Source organism: Hippopotamus amphibius, chromosome 11 (assembly GCF_030028045.1).
Source record: "Hippopotamus amphibius kiboko isolate mHipAmp2 chromosome 11, mHipAmp2.hap2, whole genome shotgun sequence".
Lineage (NCBI taxonomy): Eukaryota > Metazoa > Chordata > Mammalia > Artiodactyla > Hippopotamidae > Hippopotamus > Hippopotamus amphibius.
The window spans coordinates 41540371-41558709 of record NC_080196.1 but is presented as its reverse complement, the minus strand read 5'-3'; the positions used below and the strand labels follow the sequence as shown (position 1 = coordinate 41558709).

The window sequence follows — 18339 nt, the reverse complement described above, 5'->3', positions numbered from 1 at the left end:
TCCCTGGGCGGCCAGCCTGGCCTCTGGGTGCGAGGGCTGGGGGGCGTGGGGGCGCTGTCGCCGCCTGACCCTCCTCCCCCCACCCCTGCCCAGGTCCTAAAGGTGCACCTGCTTGGCCATCGTAAGCGTATCATCGCCTCCCTGGCAGAGAGACCCTACGAGGAGCCGCCCCAGAAGCCCCCACGGTTTTCCCAGCTGAGAGTGAGTTGGGCAGGTGGGAAGGGATGTCTGTGTGTGCTTTGTGTTGTTAGGAATTGAAGAGAAATCTTGAGGATTCTTCAGAGACAGCATCACCTCTGTAGTAGAGGAGCAACCCATCCATCCCCTCCCAGTGTTGGGGCCAAATGTTGGGAAAAGTAGGAAAACAAATGCATCCCAGACGGCTAGGGCCATGTCTGAATGTCCGGGGTGGTGGGCAGGTGGGGGTCGGAGGAGCCCCCCTCGGGCAGTCTGACATGAGCCTGAGGCAAAGCCTGGAACGCACAGCGGGACCTGGGCCCTCCCCAAGTCTTTAAAATCCATGTGATTGTAAAAGCTTCACAGGTGCTTTGTTGCTCAAGTCAGGTAACCTCTGACTGAAAAGCGCGTTAGACTGTGAGCCTGCAGTTCAGGACGAGCCTCCCCAAACCCGTGAGGCTGCGTGGCTGCCAGTGGGTGGGGTGGGCCCTGGGGTCCGAGCCTCAGCCTATTTACAGCAGCCTCCAAGTGGGAGTTACTTTATCCTCCTTCTACGCATGAGAAAGCTGGGGCTCAGAACCAGCCACACAGCTGACATTCAGATATGGAAACTGGAGACTGATTCCTACTCTCTGAGGCAGGGCCTCTGGGTGCCCGTGGGAGTGCTGTGTGTTTTCTCAGGAAAGACCTTATTGGTCACATGCCCCTGGTGGGACCTGCGATCAGGTGTGACAGATGATTTTACCTTTGATAAATTGGAGCACGGGTCCCAGCGTTTGGGGCTCCAGACCACAGGGTGCATGCGTGACCTAGGCGCTCACCTGCAGGACCCGGTTGTCGGGGCTTCCTGGCTGGAAGAATCTGGTGGCCTTGACTGTCCCCACGCTGGGCCCAGTGGCCTGTTTGCCCAGTGGGTGCTGACCTCCAGCTGCTGCCCCTCCTGATTCTCCTGCCCAAGCCGGGTCCTGACAGCCCGAGGACGGGCTGACACCTGTAGCCTAAGGACTGGCCTGATGGGTCCCAAGTCTCACCTGGCTTTCTCCCCGCTGCAGTGCCAAGACTTGCTCTCCCAGACGTCGTCCCCCCTGAGCCAGAATGACTCCTGCACTGGGCGGTCGGCTGACCTGCTGCTGCCTCCTGGGGACACAGGCAGGAGGCGGCACGACAGTCTCCATGACCCTGTGGCCCCCTCTCGGGCGGAGCGCTTCAGAATCCAGGTGGGCAGGAGGGGGCCGCAGACGGGGTCCCCTCATTGCTCTTGGCAGGACAGGGCCCCCCACCCACCCCTCAGGGCACTGCTTTCAGGGCTCCCACATTTATTCAACTCGCCCGTCCTCCCTCCTGCCTCGCACAGGCCACAGGCTTTGTCTCCCCCGTCTTGGCCTGTTAGACACAGGTTGCCGGGTGACCCTCATCCCCGCAGGGTGAGCCTTAACGTTGCTCTTTTTTCTCTCATGACTCACACGTCTCGGTTCTGGTCTCTAGGGAGTCCCCTCACCTTTCCACAAGCACGACCGTGAATTTTACAAGACTGAGAGACGTTGCATATTGCTGGGAATGGATGCCATAAATATTTCCTGAATCTTCCCCTCCTCCGCACTCCTTCTGCCAGCACCGTGGTTAAGGACCCCATCCCCTGGCTCGCAGAGGCCTCCCACCCCTTCCCCACACCCCGGCTTCTGCCACAAGGATCCCTGTAAAGTGCGTCCCTGACCACAGATAACTTGCCCGACTTCCCACACCAGGACCAGATCCAGACTCAGACACCACAGGGCCTTCCCTGCTGAGCTGCTCGCTGGCGCGCGGCTGAGGTCCCTGCTGCTCCGCCTTTTTTCCGGCACAGACAGGCCTCACCTCTGCCCCAGCGCATTGGAATGGCTTGTCTGCCTCCAGCCCTGTGGAGCTCCCAGAGGTGGCTGCCGTGCAGGAAGCCTGGGAGCCCCTCAGGTGGGCAGGCTGACCTGTGACCCCACGTGTTCTGCAGGAAGAACACCGAGAGGCCAAGCTGACCCTTCGGCCCCCCAGCCTGGCCGCCCCCTATGCCCCTGTGCAGCGTTGGCAACACCAGCCCGAGAAACTCATCTTCGAGTCCTGTGGTTACGAAGCCAATGTGAGTAGCCTCCACCCCCCAGCCTGGCCGGTCTCCTGCTCTCTGCTCTGGCCGGGCCCAGGGCCCCCGTGCTGTCCCCAGCTCCTCAGCCGCTCGCAGCACCTGGGGGAAGGGGGGCCTCCCGGGCCGGGAGGAGGGAAGGGAGTCAGCCACCTGACTGTGGTCCCAGATTGGCTGGGTGGCCCCTGTGTGGCAATGCGGGACTCCTAAGCCTGGCCACTGCTCGCTCCCACAGTATCTGGGCTCCATGTTGATCAAAGATCTTCGAGGGACAGAATCCACGCAAGACGCCTGTGCCAAGATGCGGGTGCGTTAGCGTGGGGGTGGTGTGTGGGGAGCTGGCTAGGACGGGAGGCGGCGAGTGGCAGCACCAGCCGCCGTTGGGGGCCCAGCCCCAGGAAGGGGCATTCACAGGCCTGCCTTTCCTGTAGAAATCCACGGAGCACATGAAGAAGGTCCCTGCCATCCTCCTGTCCATCACGTACAAAGGTGTCAAGTTCATCGATGCCTCCAACAAGGTGTGCCTCCCACCGTCGCTGTTGGGGACGGGGAGCTTCCCTGTCCCTCGCTCCCCGCCCGCTGGGCATCTTTCCTAGGGTGTCCCCGGCCTGTTACCTCTCCATCCCCCCAGCCCAGATGCTTGTCTCTCAGGCACCCACATATCCTGGTCCCAGGGCGCCGCCCGAGTGACAGCTTATCTTCCTCAACGTGGGCTCCACTGGCCACTTACCTGCCCACGGGCCCTTCATTGCCGTGATGCGCTCAGTGAGCAAAGGACACCCTCAGGCCCCATGCTTGGGGCCCTGCCCTGGAGGGCAGAGAGGGCTGGATGTGACCATGCGCTCCCTCACTTGCCGTGGTCAGGGGTGGAGACCCCAAACCTAAATCGGGCAATGTGAGATGCTACCCCCACACCCACCCCAAAGAGATGAGATGAGGAAGTGGTGTTTGGCTGACGCCCTAGGCTGGGACAAAAAGATGGTGACGGTGAAGGGGCTGGGGCATGCCCTCAGGCAGCCCGAGAGTTCCAGACCCTGCTTTCCCGCAGAACGTCATCGCGGAGCACGAGATTCGGAACATTTCCTGTGCTGCCCAGGACCCGGAAGACCTCTGTACCTTTGCCTACATCACCAAGGACCTGCAGACCAGCCACCACTATTGCCACGTTTTCAGCACAGTGGATGTGGTAGGTGGAGTCCACGGCTGGGCATGGCAGGAGGGGGTCCTGTGCTGAGATGGCCTCAGTGCAGTGTGTCCTGGTGCCTGGTTGGCACTTAGCAAAGGTCTGTTCAGGAACAAACGTCCAGTCCAGCCCCCTTCATCTGGCACTGAGACTAAAGCACAGAGGATGACAGTGGCTTGTCCAGGGTTCTAGTGACAGAGGCTTTCGTGCTTCGGGCTGCGTTTGTTAGCTCAGCCAAGGCTTCATCTCCCCGGGCTCTTTGTCAACCCTCCACCCTAATTCCCGCCTTCCAGCTGGGCCATCTCCCTGAAAAGCCCTCCACCCCCTCTTGGGGACAGTGAGTTTCCTTCCCCCAGATCCCCGCGTAGGCTGGGTTCTGGTGCCGCTGGGCTGAGGGGAGCCATGGTGTTCACTGCGCACAGGGAGTGGACGAGTGACCACGGTAGCTGCCCTGAGACAGGGCCTTTGTCCAGAGTGGACAAGTGACCACGGTAGCTGCCCTGAGACAGGGCCTTTGTCCAGGTCCCTGCTGCCCCCTGAGAGTTGCTGGTTCCAGGGTCTTCCCGGCCCCGTCCAGGACCTCTGTGCTTGCTCTGGGCCTGGCTGCAGCCTCCTGGGCTCCGCCACTTGCTAACCATGTGACGCTAGAAACAGCTGATTCCCAGCTCCTCATCTGTGCAAAGGGGATGGAGTGTAACCAACTTCATGGGGTTGTTCTGAAGATGAAATGAGGAAATCCCCCCAGGACACGTCCTTCCCAGTTCTCTTACCTGCAGCTCATCCTCCTGCATCAGCTCTGCTGTAACGCAGCGTCTGTGCTCCCAGAGAGCACCACGCCCTGAAACCTCGTGGGAAGCACCAGGGCTCATGGGGAGATGAGGCGGGGGGCACAGCCCTCAGGACCCTAATACGGACACCCGCACCATTTTATCCACGTTCAGTGGTTAAGAAGCACATAAGTGCTGCATAAACATGGTGCTCTGCCTTGAGGGGGACCTGGAGCTGGCTTGTGACAAGTGTTTTTTTTTTTTTTTTTTTTTTTTGGCACACGGGCTTCGTTGCTCCGTGGCATGTAGGATCTTCCTGGAGCAGGGATCGAACCCATGTCCTCTGCATTGGCAGGCAGATTCTTAACCACTGCGCCACCTAGGAAGCCCCGGAGCTGGCTTGTGGACGCGTGTGCCTCGCTCCTGCCAGCCCAAGCACCAGAGGGAGAGAGGAGGAGGGACAGCGGACAGGGGCGCACGGATAGAGGGGAGAGCGCGGGCCGCGGGGCCCTGGGAAGAGCTGCCGCTTGACCGTCCCTGGGCAGGGTGGCCTCCACGGCCCGTGGAGCGCCTGGCTGTGGGGGGCACGTTCGCCTGTGTGGTCCCGGGCACCGGGGATCAGCAGGGTAGTTCTTAGCTTCGCCTCGTGTTTCTCTCCAATGAAATCACACACGAGGAAACACAAAGTGTGTATTTTGTTCCGATCATTCCCTAATGTATCAGTCACCTGGGGACAGACTTCAAAAGCAGCAAGCATTCCGGCAGATGCCCTGCGCTCTCGTCACCGGTGCGACGCTGCCCCGGCCTGTGCTCGGGGGCGTGCGGCCAGGGCAGGTGTCAGAGGCGGCGGCGCTGCCACCCCATCTCTCACGTCGTGCCGTTTCCTCCCAGAACCTGACCTACGAGATCATCTTGACGCTGGGGCAGGCGTTCGAGGTGGCCTACCAGCTGGCCCTGCAGGCCCAGAAGTCCAGGTCGATGGGGGCTTCCGCCGCTGAGATGATCGAAACAAAGTCTTCCAAACCGGTGCCTAAGCCTCGGGTCGGCATGAGGAAGTCAGCGGTACGTGGGCCCCGGGATGCGAGGGCTCGGGGTGGAGTGGGCACAAGGAGGGTCTCCGCACGCTTCGGGCAGCCGGCGCCTTAGGACACGGCCCCGCGCGAGGCGGCCCCCGTCACGCTGCCCCGTGTCTGTGTCTGCTTTGCTCCGCGCCCCAGGTGCCGCTGCCCCCCGATAGTGGCTGTTGTTACTGTCACACCTGCCCCACCCATCGTCCTTCTTACCTCCCGCTGCCGTCTGTTAGTCCTGGAGTCAAGGTCTCTACACCTCCTGCTGTCTGTGTGTCAGTCTCCCCGACGTGACCGTGAGCTCTCTGAGACTCTGGTGCCCACCCCCGACCCCGCCTGCGTGCCCGTCTTCCCTGAGCTGCCCTCGCTGTCTGAGCTGTAGCCTCTGTGTCTCTGCTGTGTGTCGTCCCCTCTCCAGAAGTCGGGGGTGCCCCCTGTGGTCTTGCGTGGCGGGAGCTCTCCGGCCTCGCCAGAGGGACCCAAGGTTTGGGGTTTCCAAACCCCTTACCCCCTTCCTGCCACCAAAAAGAGCTTTAGGGCTTAGTGTGTGATGCTCGGGGGTGGGGCAAGGCTCCTTTAGCTGAGCAGCTCCAAGAAACCCCCGGGAGAGGCGGCCCTCCTGTGATGCTCCCACGAAGGTGCCCCTTCTACCAGCCCACCCCAGGGAGCTTGCTCTTTGGCTGAGGCATGGCCTCAGGGGGGTGGGGAACAGCCGGGCCCCACTGACCCCTGGCCTGGGTGCAGCGCTGCCTCTGACGCTTCACCCTCTTCCTCGGCAGCTGGAACCACCCGATATGGACCCAGACGCCCAGTCCCATGCCAGTGTCTCCTGGGTTGTGGACCCCAAACCAGACTCTAAGCGGAGCCTCAGCACCAAGTATGAGACCACTATCTTCTAAGCACCCGCCCCCTGTCTCCACTAGTCTCACGTGCCTTGCCGTCCGTCTTTCTGCTCTTCTCAACTCTCCTTCCAGCTGCTGACGCCAAGGGCCCACCCCCACTGGGACCTCTCCTCCTGGGCGGCAGCTTTAGACACTGCACACTCTCAGCTCGCACCTAACACCACCGGACACTGTGAATTCCCCCCTTGCGAGAGGACAGCTTGGGGGGTGGGGCGCGTTGCCTTTGAGGTGGGCGCCAAGAGGGCCTCAGCGGGCGGGCGCTGTGGACCCTGAGAGGGGCGGTGATCTCCGAGCAGAGTCCACACGGTACCAGAGGCTGCTCCCTCTGATCAGGCTGGGCTCCCTGTCGGCTCTCCTCTCCCGTCTTCCGAGCCACGGTTGGGTGCCATTGCCAAGAGCTAACTGCACCTTTCCCGACACAACCAACCACTGTGACCACCTGGGGCCGGCATCCCCTTGCGTTCTGCTCACAGCTGCCTGCAGCCCATCCCTCTGTCCTCTGCTTTAAGGTGCTGGCCTCCCCCTGTGAGACCCTCAGCTCAGCGAGGTGGCTTGACCAGGGTCAGATCCCTTTCTGTGAGGGCCCAGGGTCCATGCCAGGCCCTGGGGTGCGTGCCTGACTCCAAAGCGTGGGGCTCTGAGCATCTGAACACCTACAAGCTGGCTCCACGCAGCAGGTGTCTTGGTCCTGATGGGTCCTGGGCTGCGAGGAATGGGATGGCTCCCCACGTCTTGGCCGGGGACCCCCCGGCTGGCCCCGGAGCCTGGCTCCCAGGAGGCCTTCCTGTAGGAGCCCGCAGGAGGGAGGCCAGTGCTCTGCACACACCGTGTACCTTCCTCCCTCAGGACAGAGCTGCCGGAGGACAGGGACCTGGGCCGAGGAACATCCACTGTCCTCCAGGAGCTTTCTGACGCTTCTCCACAGTGTGGGGATCTGAGACAGGCAGCCGGCACCCAGTCCCTTCCCTGATTGGCCGCCCTCAGCCCCCTGACTCCTGAGAAGGGAGGCGGGTCCGTCACCTCAAGGCAGTTCAGCAGCTGGGATGGTGGAGTGGAGGCTGTGAAGAGGCCCGTTTTCTCGGGTGAGGACAGGTCAGCTTAGACAGCGGGAGAGGAGAGCTGCGGCTCCCGTGGGCAGAAGCACTGCACACGTAGCGTGGCCCAGTGGAAAGCCAGTCAGCTGCCGCGGTCACTTTAGAGTTGAAAGCTAAGTCGACACACCAGGGTGGGACCTCCTGCCTGCCTGTCCCCGTGCCTTCTGAGCAGGTGCGCTGAGCCACGGAGGGTGCTCAGGGGAGGCTGTGAGGGACCGTCTGTTCTGCTTCCGTGTTTCCTTTCCGTTTCCTCCACCTTGTGCAGGCCCCTTTGGTTAACCCTTTCCCTCCCCCCCCCCCCCCCCCCGTTGTGTTTGCTTCTGCCAAGCTGAGCCACCGAGGAACCAACTGTGCTGCGGAAACAGCTGTGGGGAGCGCAGGCTCCCACCACCGCCGCCGCCACCACCATCTCACCTGCAGCTTTGAAGACGCAGGCCCCACTTCTGCCTGTAGGACCTCCGCGGCTTGGTGGCCTGGGCCTGCTACCGCCAGGTCTTGTGGAGTGAGCCCTGCCCTGCCCTGCCCTCCAGGCCTCTAGCAGATGAGACCGGACCTCCAGAGGGCCGAGAAGTGACTTGTCCAGAAAACGTTTTTTAATAGAAAAAATTTTTTTATAAAATGAACTTTTAACACTTGGCTCCACCCTCTAGGTTAAACTGCCAATCTTGAGACCAGTGGCCATAGGGTGAGGGGACCGCGTGCCTCTGTCCTCAGGGCGGGGTCTTGGCGTGCTCAGGCAGCGCTGAGAGAAGGCCGCAGGTGAACTCAATCTGCTTGACAGCCCCCCCCCCCCCCCCCCCCCCGCCAAGTCAGCTGCTGTTCCTTCTGAGCCGCACGGCTTCGTGTCCCCGCCGTGAGCTGGGCGCAGACTCTGCAGTAAGAGCACAGCCAGAGAGGCGCCTGCAGAAGCAGGGGCTTCTGGGGTTGCAAACGTGAAGGTCTGGGGCCACGCGGAGATGCACGAGCAGGTCCCAGTGCCCAAGCTCTGGCCGCTCCTCCGCCTCGGACCTGGTGCTGGTCAGAGCACTGCCCTGGGCTGCCTGGCCACAGGCGCCCCGGTGACCTCAGAGCACCTGAGTCACGTCAGAAAGGAGAAGAAGCTTGTTTGTTTCGGGCATTAATGGGTAGGTCAGCTGAGGCGGCTGCCTGCTGATTTGTGATTTGTCTCATCAGGTCGGGGTGAGTAAGACTCACTTTGGTTCTCTGAATTATCGCTGTGACGCGTCCTTTCAGCTGCTGGGCTGACCCCTGGCTCCAAGGGTAGAGAAGGCTGAATAAGGCGACGATTTGATACTCCCCCAGTGTGGCCTTCAGGGCAGGCTGACATCCGGGCACTGCTGCTGCTTGAGCTCTCCTGCTGGCTGGCTTTGCTTTTCACCTTTGCTTGCATTGCTCCTCCTGGAGGTGGTAAAATCAGAGAGACGTGTGAGGTTGGGCCAGGTCAGCTGCTTGTCCAGCACCTTACAGAGCAGAGCCTTTCCTCCCACGGGTCCCCGAGCAGACCTCCACTTTGCTGGCACAGCGCAGTCTGGGCCCAGGATCGGTAGTCCAGGCTTCGGCAGTGCCTCCCTCTCTCCCGGCAGGGGCTGTGAATGTGCAGGGAGTGTCCCCGGGCACCTTCACAGCCCTGTGGCTGGCCAGCAGTGGAAAGCTGGGCCATGTCTTCTTGCTGACCTGAGGCCGGGCCCTGTGGGTGTCCACTTCGCTGAGCCGTCCACACCGAGGGCCTAGGGAGTCACCCCTACGCTTGGTGATCCTGCCCTTCTCGGTACTAAACAAGGACCTTGACACCGGGAAGTCTGATTTCACGTCCTGCTGCTTCCAGGGCCTGTTGGCTTCCACTGTGCAGTATTCAGCCCCTACTTCCTTCCAGGTATGGACCAGGAACCCCGAGCTGGGGGGATAAATCACGGCTTCTGCTGCAGTACAAGTGCTCTGCCCTCTTCCTCCTGAGGAAGGCCGGTCTCCTCTACGTAGCCCTCTATTGGTGGGTGGTGGGTCCAAAAAGAAAACTGTAGACACTACGATGAGTTCCTCAAGCTGTCTTTTTGTTTTTAAGTCATAGCTAGGTGTCTCCTCCCCTTGAAGCTGCTATATCTTTATTTATTCAGGGTGTTTTCATATTGGAAAGCCTTGGCTAATCTGCTCTGGATTTTGTTTTGAGATTGGTTTATTTCTCAATAATCAAGAAAGGAAGGGACTAGATCTTTCTTTTTTACTCCTCTTCCGGGACAGGTACTCTCCCTTCCCTAGAAAGAAATATTTTAACATTAAGGGCAGGCTTCACATGGAGAAGCCCTGCTTCTGCACGTGAGCGCAGGCCCCGCAGTGTGGCAGCCCCATTCTGAACTGTACAGGCTGTTCAGGTGGGACTTGAGATAGGTCAGTACCTGCCCGGCCGCGGGCCCTCTGCTCCGCCCTTCTGCTTGCAGCTGCTCCGAGCAGGGCTTCCCTCCTGACAGGCTCTGCATTTGCAATGCTCACATCCCTCCAGGGCCTCCAGCTTGGCTCCGGGGAGTCCTCTGGCTGAGCAGACTGGTCTGCCCTCGGCCTGTGTTGAGATGCCCAGGCCTGCAGGATGACTGTCAGACGCAGGTCACAAAGTGTTGTCGCTAACGGTGTGGCAATGGGACTGAATTGTAATAAAATGTTATTTAATCTTTGTCTCTATTTTGATACTTGAATGACTTCCCCTTTTATTTTACTGTACATATAATTGTTAATCTGTCCGATTTTGTCTAAATTACAAACGTCTTGTGGTACCAAACATAACCGATCTGTGCAACCAACATAGACTGACCTCACTACAGGAGAGAGTGTAAATATTCTTGGGCTTTCGGCTTTGGTTTTGTTATTTTCGTAACTGTACAACTTAGAACAGACTGAATTAATAAATGAGAAGCAACGTGAAACCAGCCTTACTTTGTGGAGTCTGAGTTGGAAAGTTTCTTGTTTTCTGGCAGAAGTACAGGCACAGGCCAGCTGCCAGCTCTGGGGCCACAATGACTGATCCACTGTGTTTGGCTGGGACGAGTTTGGGGACTCCACTCTGTCCAGCCCTCTCCCGTCAGCGTTAACCCTTCTCTGGTGCAGGGACCCTGAAACGCACCTGCCCCTCCTCAGGAATGGATGGTCTGAACCCCACGCAGGGGCCGCATCCTGGGCTGGTCACCCATAGATGTACTGAACGTCGGTGCACCAGGCGGTGTGGGGATCGAGAGCTACGGAAGGAGAGTCTCCCTTCAGGAACTCAGTTTGATTGTGGAGGTTAAGTTTTAAACAGACACAACTGGCTACCAGCCCAAAACCACATCATGAGGCCCATCAGACAGTCCCGGGCTGTGGGGACTGGGAGGGACGCAGTGCTCGCAGAGCTGGACGGCGGGGATGGGAGCGGGTGGTGCCTGGGCTGCTATTCAAATGGAGGGTTGGAAAGGCACAAAGAACACTAACGACCCAGTCGCTGGTGGAGCGCCCATGTTCCAAACCCTGCTGGCAGCTTTATAGGCAACAGTCCCATCAGCCCGCACACCTTGCTGGGTACTATCGCTATAGAGAAGAAAACTGAGGCTCAGAGAGGTTAAAATGTCCACCCAGGGCAAGCTGGACAGGCCTCTAGAAACCATCTAGTCCAGTGGCGTCAAGCTGTCCTCAGAGCCCCTGGTCGCACGCCTGCTTCAACCTGAGCTGCCGAGTACTGCACACTCTTACTCATGAGTTTCTGTGAAATATTCCATTTGTTGAGGGGCTTTACAAGAAATGCACTGATCTCACCAAATACCCAACTGTATTTATGAAGAAAACAAGGCCCTGAACATGGAAATGATTTTCTCTTAGCCAGCCAGCTAACGGCAGACAGAGGACCAAAACGCAGCTTCTTCCAATTTGGGCTTCTGAGGCCAAACCACACTGAAACTGGGAAAGTAGACTGAGACCCGGTGGAGGGCCTCACGTTCTAGACGAGGGGGCGTCCTCCTCACTCTCTTTTGTCCCCTGGCTTTGGCACCAATTTCCTAAGCAGAAGAAACCGTACAGCAGGAGAGAAGGCTTGGTCATAATTGGAGTCACCGTTCCTCAGGAGCAGGTACCAGGCGGGACATACTGCCACCGTCACGATCCCTTCTGGCACCCATCACCAGCCTCAGGTGTGACTCACTCTGCCCAAGCCTAGGACTGCAGTGCTCCTCCTGCCTTGGGGGCCCGCTGGGTGGGAGACACAGGCCAGTCACATGGGGTGCCCAGGCCTGCCATCCGGGCTACAGGCCACGCTGCTCCTGACCAAGTGAGAGCTGGAGGGAGAAGCGGCAGGCCTGTGTCAGGTGGCCTCACAGCAGGAGTGGACGGGACATGTCCCAGAGGGTGGCATCGGTCCACTCCATCTCATCCTTTGCCTCCCCGTCCCCTCTGACGTGCTGTGCTCAGTGCATCTACACACCAGTCTCCTTGGGACCTGGAGGCAGAAGCAGCCGCCGGGAGCCAGGCCGTGTGGTAGAGCGGACGGTGCGGTGGACACGGACCAGGGCTCCTCCCCGCGCCCCTCTACTCCACATCCTCACCGGTCCCCGCTTCACAGATGCTCTGTGGCCCAGGCACCCAGGCAGCAGGGGAGGTGGCGCTGAGGAGGTGGCGCTCTGCCTACGGGAGCACCTTCCAGGGCAGTTGTAGACGCCCTCTTGTCAGCCTCGGCGCCTCTGGCTTCTGACCCCACGAGAGTCTAGGTCCCCCGAAGCCCAGCGGATGGGCCTGGTGGATCTTTCGGTATCACCAACACTCAGCACCAGCCGTTACCAAGCGACAGCCACGGGGGCGGGGGTCTCAACTCCACTGCTCAGCACAGCCCCTACAGCACGGTGGCTGCTTTCTTCAGGACTCAGCTGTTAGGAACACTGTCATAGACAAGCATGTACCAAATCACAGAATGTCCCTAACACCATAAAATACTTATTTTTCAGTAAATGGAGCTGGGACAAGCAGATAGCCATGGGGGTGGTGGGAACGGCAAAGGGAGATTTCTATTCCTACTTATACCAAAATAAATTACAGATGGTTCACATATTTAAATGAAAAAAAAAAAAACCCAACAAATAGAAGAAAATGAGACTTTTTTTTTTTTTCATCATCTTGGTATGAGAAAGGTTTTTCCAAACATGTTACATAACTCTGAGTCCACCTTCTTTAAGGATTAATATATTCAATTATATAAAAAGCAAACATTTCTGCAAAGCAAAATGCACCATTAAAAAAACAGCAGAAAATAATGTTTGCACCACATATAACAAAGGACAACTTGACAATAGCTATCAAAAGTAAACAAACTTCCAGGAAGATCAAGTAGACGGACTTTCCCCTATTCTTCTCATAAATATAATGAAAACCCTGGCAGAAACACCACTGGGCACAGACAAAGCCCAAACAAAAGCCTGCTCTCTCTAGCCAGAGGACCAGAAAAAGGCAGCATGGCAAGACAGGAAGCTTTTAGACACAAACTGCTCTAGTCCATCCAAACATCACAGAAAAAAACTGTGGCCCCACCCTCCACAGGCCAACAAAGGCCAAGTGGGGAGCCTAGATGTCCCCCTTCACCATGTAATGAGATAGCCCAACACCCACTGGGGTAGCATCAGAGGAGGCCTAGTGGGGAACTTGCAATCACCCAGCAGTAAGGAGGCTGCTCTCGACAAATACAGTAACCTAAAGGAAGCTCTCAGTGGATGGGCTCCACAGCAGAACAGACAAGAAAGGAGAATCCACAGACTAGAGGATAAGACAATAGAAATTACCCAACTGGAAGAGCAGAGAAAATAGATTAGAAAAAAAGAAGAAAAAGAATAGTGTCTCAGGGACCTAACAAAAGATCAAACATGTATTTCAGCAGAGTCCCAGAAGGAGAGAGAGAGGGTGCGGCTGAAAAAGCCCTCCATGAAATAATGGCTGAAAACTTACCAAACTTGGCAAGAGACATAAACCTACAGAATAAAGAAGCTGAGCACACCCAAATCAGATAAACCAAAAGAAATTCATGCTAAGATACCATCACAATTAAATTTCTGAAAATGAGAGACAAAGGAAAAATTCTTAAAATCAGCAAGAGAAAAATGACATCTTACCTATAGGGGAAAAGTAATTTGAATGACAGTGGATTTCTCAGCAAAATTGTGGAGGCCAGAAGGAAGCAGTATGATATTCTTCCAGTGCTGAAAGAAAAGAATTGTGGACCCAGCATTCTATACCCTGCAAAAATATTCTTCAGGAATGACAAGGAATCAAGACATTTTCAGATAAAGGAAAACTAAGGAACTTAGTCACCAGCAGACCTAACCTAAAAGAATGGTGAAAGTTTTCTAAATAGAAAGGAAATAGGGACTTCCCTGGTGACGCAGTGGTTAAGAATCTGCCTGCCAATGCAAGGGACATGGGTTCGAGCCCTGCTCTGGGAAGATCCCACATGCCGTGGAGCAACAAAGCCCGTGCACCACAACTACTGAGCCTGCGCTCTAGAGCCCATGAGCCACAGCACAGCTACTGAGCCCACATACTGCAGCTACTGAAGCCTGCGTGCCTAGAGCCTTTGCTCCACAACAAGAGAAGCCATCGCATTGAGAAGCCCATGCACTGCAACGAAGAGTAAGAATGACACCTACTCACCACAATTATAGAAAGCCAGTGCGCAGCAATGAAGACCCAACGCAGCCAAAAATAAACATAAATAAAATAAAAAAATTTTTTAAAGGGAAATGAGGGAAGAAAAAATGAACCTTGGGACATCAGGAAGGATGAACAAACATTAGGCAAAAATATAGGTTAAATAGAATGGACTGTCCTTCTCCCATGGAATTTTCTAGATTATGTTTGATGGTTGAAGAAAAATCCTAACACAGGTTTAATATCGTTCTAAATGCAAGTAGAGGAAATATTTAAAACAACTATCTTTTAAATGAGGAGGGTGAGGGGATATAAAACAAGGTAAGGTTTCTATACTTTACTTGAACTGGTAAATAATAACACCAATAGACTTTGGAGAGTTATGTATATATGTAATACTTAGAGCAAACAATAAAAGTTATTCTAGGAGATAAACTCACAAACACTATAAGATAAATAGGAATGAAGTTTGTAAATGTTTTTAAGTAAGTTACAGGGAGATAGGAAAAAGAATAGAAAAATGAAAACAATAACTAGAAAACAAAAAAATAAATGGCAGACGTAAGCCCTAATATATCATAATTACACTAAATTTAAACAGTCTAAAAACATCAATTAAAAGGTAGACTGAAAAAAATTTAAAAAAAAATAAATTCAAAAAAGACAAAAAAAAGGATAGACTGGAGGAGATTAAAAAACATGAACCAACTATATGCTGTCTATAAGAAACCCACCTCAAGTAACAATAATATAAGCAGGTTGACAACAAAAGGATGGGAAAAGATATATAAATGCAAACATTAATCAAAAGAAAGGAGTGGCTGTATTAATATCTTATAGACTTCAGAACAAAGAAAATTATAAGAGAGAAGAGGGTACTATATAATGATAAGAGGTCAATGCACCAAGAAAACATATCAATCCTAAATGTGTATGCACCAAACAAAAGAGATGTAAAATATGTAAAGCAAAAACTGAGTTGAAAAGGGAAATAGACAAATCCACAAATGCTATGGACTGAATTGTGTCCCTCTAAAAGCCATATGTTGAAGCCCTAACTCCTAACTTGACTATATTTGGAGATAGGGCTTTTAGGAGGTAATTAAGGTTAAACTGGGTCATAAGGGTGAGATCCTAATTCAGTAGGATTACTGGCCTTACAAGAAGAGGGAGAGAGAGAGAGAGAGATCTCTCTGCCATGTGAAAACATAGCAAGAAGGTAACTGTCTACAAGTCAGGAAGAGAGTCCGCACCAGAAAATGACCCTGCTAGACCTTGTTCTGGGACTTTCCAGCCTCCAGAGCTGTGAGAAATAAATTCCTATGGTATATCATTATGGCAACCTAAGCAGACTAATATCAGTACAACAAACAGAGCTGTAGATTCAACTCAAGTGGAAACTCTGTCAGCAACTGACAGAACAACTAGAGAGAAAACCAGCAAGGATACAGAACTCAGCACCATCAACCAACAGGATCTCACCGACAGTGTAGAACACTCTGGCCAACAACAGCAGGGTGACCATTTTTTTCAAGTGCCCATGGAACGTGTACCAAGATAGACCATATCCTGGGCCGTGAAATAAACCTCAACGAATTTACAAGAATTAAAATAATACATAGTGTGTTCTTCAACCACAATAGAATCAAAGCAGAAATCAGTAACAAAGGTAACAGAAAATTCTCTAAAACACTTGGAAATAACACACTTCTAAGCAATCCATGAGTCAGAGAAATAAATCCCAAGGGAAATCAAAATAAACATTAAACTGAATGAACATGAACATACAACATACCAAATTTGTGGGACAAAGTGATGGAAGTGCTGAGAAGGAAATTCACAGCTGTAAATGCACATGCTGGGAAAGAGGAAAAGTCTCAAGTCAGTAATCCAGGCTGCTACCCTCAAGAGACTCAAAAAAAGAGCAAAAAAAAACCCAAAGCAAGGAGCAGGAAGGAAGTAATAAAGGTAAAAGAAGAAATAAATTAAAACAGGAAATAGGAAAATATCAATAAAACAAAGGGCTTATTTTATGAAACGATCAATAAAATTGACAAACCTGTAGCTAAAAAGAGAGAGAGAGAGCGAGAGAAGACTGATTTCCACTCTCGGGGATAAAACAATGGCTATTGCCACAGACCCTGCAGACATCAGAAGGATAAGAACAGAATACTATGCCCAACTCTAAACAGGGAAATTCAACAACTCAGACTAAATAGAACAATTCCTAAAAAAACACACACTATCCCAACTTACCCAATGTGAAATAGATAATTTGAATAGCACTATAAAAATTGAATCCATGGGGGGGAGTCGCGGGAGGGAGGGAATATGGGGATATGTGTATAAATACAGCTGATTGACTTTGGTGTACCTCAAAAACTGGTACAAGAGTGTAAAGCAATTATATTCCAATAAAGAGCTTAAAAAAAATTGAATCCATAATTAAAAAAAAAACAAACAAACCTCTAAGCCCAGATGATTTCACGGAAGAATTCTACCAAATGTTTAAAGAAGAATTAACACCAATTCTACACAATCTGTTTCAGAAAACAGAAGAGGAGGAATGCCTCCTACTTCATTTATTCTGTGAGCTAATATTACCCTGATGCCAAGACCGACAAAGTAAATACAAAACAAGAAAACTATAGACCAATACTGCTCTCATGAATATAGAAAATTTTATGAAAATCCACAACAAAATATTAGCCAACACAATTCAGATATATGTAAAAAGAACTATACATCATAACCTAGTGAAGTTCATTCCAGGGGTACAAGGCTGACCAATATTTGAAAATCAGTCCATGCAATCCAATATCTTAATAAGCTAAAGAAGAAAAATCACATCTTATCAACTGATGCAGAAAAATTTGACAAAATTCAACACCCATTCATGATTTTTAAAACACTCAGAAAAATGGAAACAGGGTGTTAATAGCTCCCTAAAAATGTCCACATCCTAATTAATCAACAGAACCTGTGAATATGTTACCTTATGTGGCAGAAGATACTTTACAAATGTGATTAAAATCAAGGGTCTTGAGATGGGCAGATTATCCTGGATTATCTAGAACAGCCCAGTGTAATCACCAGGGCTACTAAAAACAGTAGAGAGGAGGATCAAAGTAAGAGAGGAGACACAATGGAAGCAAGGTTTAGTGACGTCCTTAGAAGCTGGAGGAAGGGACTACCAGCCAAGGAATGTGCACTGTCTCTAGAAGCTGGAAAAGTCAAGGAAACAGAGTCTTCCCTTGTAGGAGCCTAAATAATGGCCACCCAAAGATATTAGGTCCTAATTTCTAGAACCTGTAAATGTTACTGTTTTAGTTTTCCAGGGCTACCGTAACAAAGCACCACAAACTGGGTGGCTTAAATGGAATAATATACTTGTTTTATCTTAAGTCTATAAGTCTGAAATCAAGGTGTCAGCAGAGCTAGTTTCTTCTAAGGGCTGTGAGGGAGAATGTGTCCCATGCCTCTTTTCTAGCTTCTGGTAGCCTGAAGCAGATGGCATTCTCCCTGATTCTTTACATTGTTTTACTTCTGTATGTGTGTCTCTCTTCATGGGACACGTCTTTTCACGACACCAGTCAGATTGGATCAGGGGCCCACACAATTCCGGTATAACCTCGCATTAACTACATACATCTATAATGACCCTACTTACAAATGAGGTCACATTCTGAGGTACTGGGGGTTAGGACTTCAACATATGAATTTGAGGGGAGTAGGGGAGACATAAGTCGTAACAATCACTTATGTGATTAAGTTGATCTTTTTTTAAAAAATAAATTTATTTATATATTGGCTGCGTTGGGTCTTCGTTGCTGCACACAGGCTTTCTCTAGTTGCGGTGAGTGGGAGCTACTCTTCATTGCCGGCACATTTTGGTGGCTTCTCTTGTTGCGAAGCATGGGCTCTAGGCGCACAGGCTTCGGTACCTGTGGCACACGGGCTCAATACTTATGGCTCACAGGCTCTAAAGTGCAGGCTCAACAGTTGTGGCACCCGGGCTGAGTTGCTCCACAGCATGTGGAATCTTCCTGGAGCAGGGATCGAACCCATGTCCCCTGCACTGGCAGGCAGATTCTTAACCACTTTACCACCTAGGAAGTCCCTAAATTGATCTTAAAATGGGGAGATTATCCTGGATTATGTGAGTGGGCCCTAAATCCAATCACAAATATCCTTGTAAGAGAGAGGCAGAGGGAGATGTGGTACACACAGAAGATGACCATGGGACCCTGAGGTGACCATGTAGGCAGAGACTAGAGTAACGCAGCCACAGGTAAAGGAATACCAGCAGCCACTAGAAGCTGAAAGAGGCAAGGAACGGATTCTCCTCTAGACCCTCCAGAGGGAATAAGTCCCTGCCAACACCCTGATTTCAGCCC

At 52.9% G+C, this 18339-nt stretch overlaps 1 protein-coding gene across 10 annotated transcripts in view; it reads left to right on the top strand.

The window, feature by feature from the left end:
- The window catches only part of ANKS1A (ankyrin repeat and sterile alpha motif domain containing 1A), a 174451-nt gene extending 164240 nt beyond the window's left edge, over nucleotides 1-10211 (top strand). For 3 of the 10 annotated variants that reach the window (XM_057700264.1, XM_057700265.1, XM_057700266.1), the window contains 8 exons: nucleotides 94-201; nucleotides 1230-1394; nucleotides 2162-2287; nucleotides 2523-2594; nucleotides 2719-2805; nucleotides 3336-3473; nucleotides 5129-5299; nucleotides 5455-6010. In XM_057700264.1, coding sequence (XP_057556247.1) covers nucleotides 94-201; nucleotides 1230-1394; nucleotides 2162-2287; nucleotides 2523-2594; nucleotides 2719-2805; nucleotides 3336-3473; nucleotides 5129-5299; nucleotides 5455-5598 — 1011 coding nt within the window. In that variant the 3' untranslated portion in view covers nucleotides 5599-6010. Of the gene's footprint in view, nucleotides 1-93; nucleotides 202-1229; nucleotides 1395-2161; nucleotides 2288-2522; nucleotides 2595-2718; nucleotides 2806-3335; nucleotides 3474-5128; nucleotides 5300-5454; nucleotides 6014-6083; nucleotides 7583-7628 lie in introns of those variants that run through there. The other 7 variants (XM_057700269.1, XM_057700268.1, XM_057700263.1 and 4 more) reach the window with 5 other exon arrangements.
- The last annotated feature ends 8128 nt before the right edge of the window (nucleotides 10212-18339 follow it).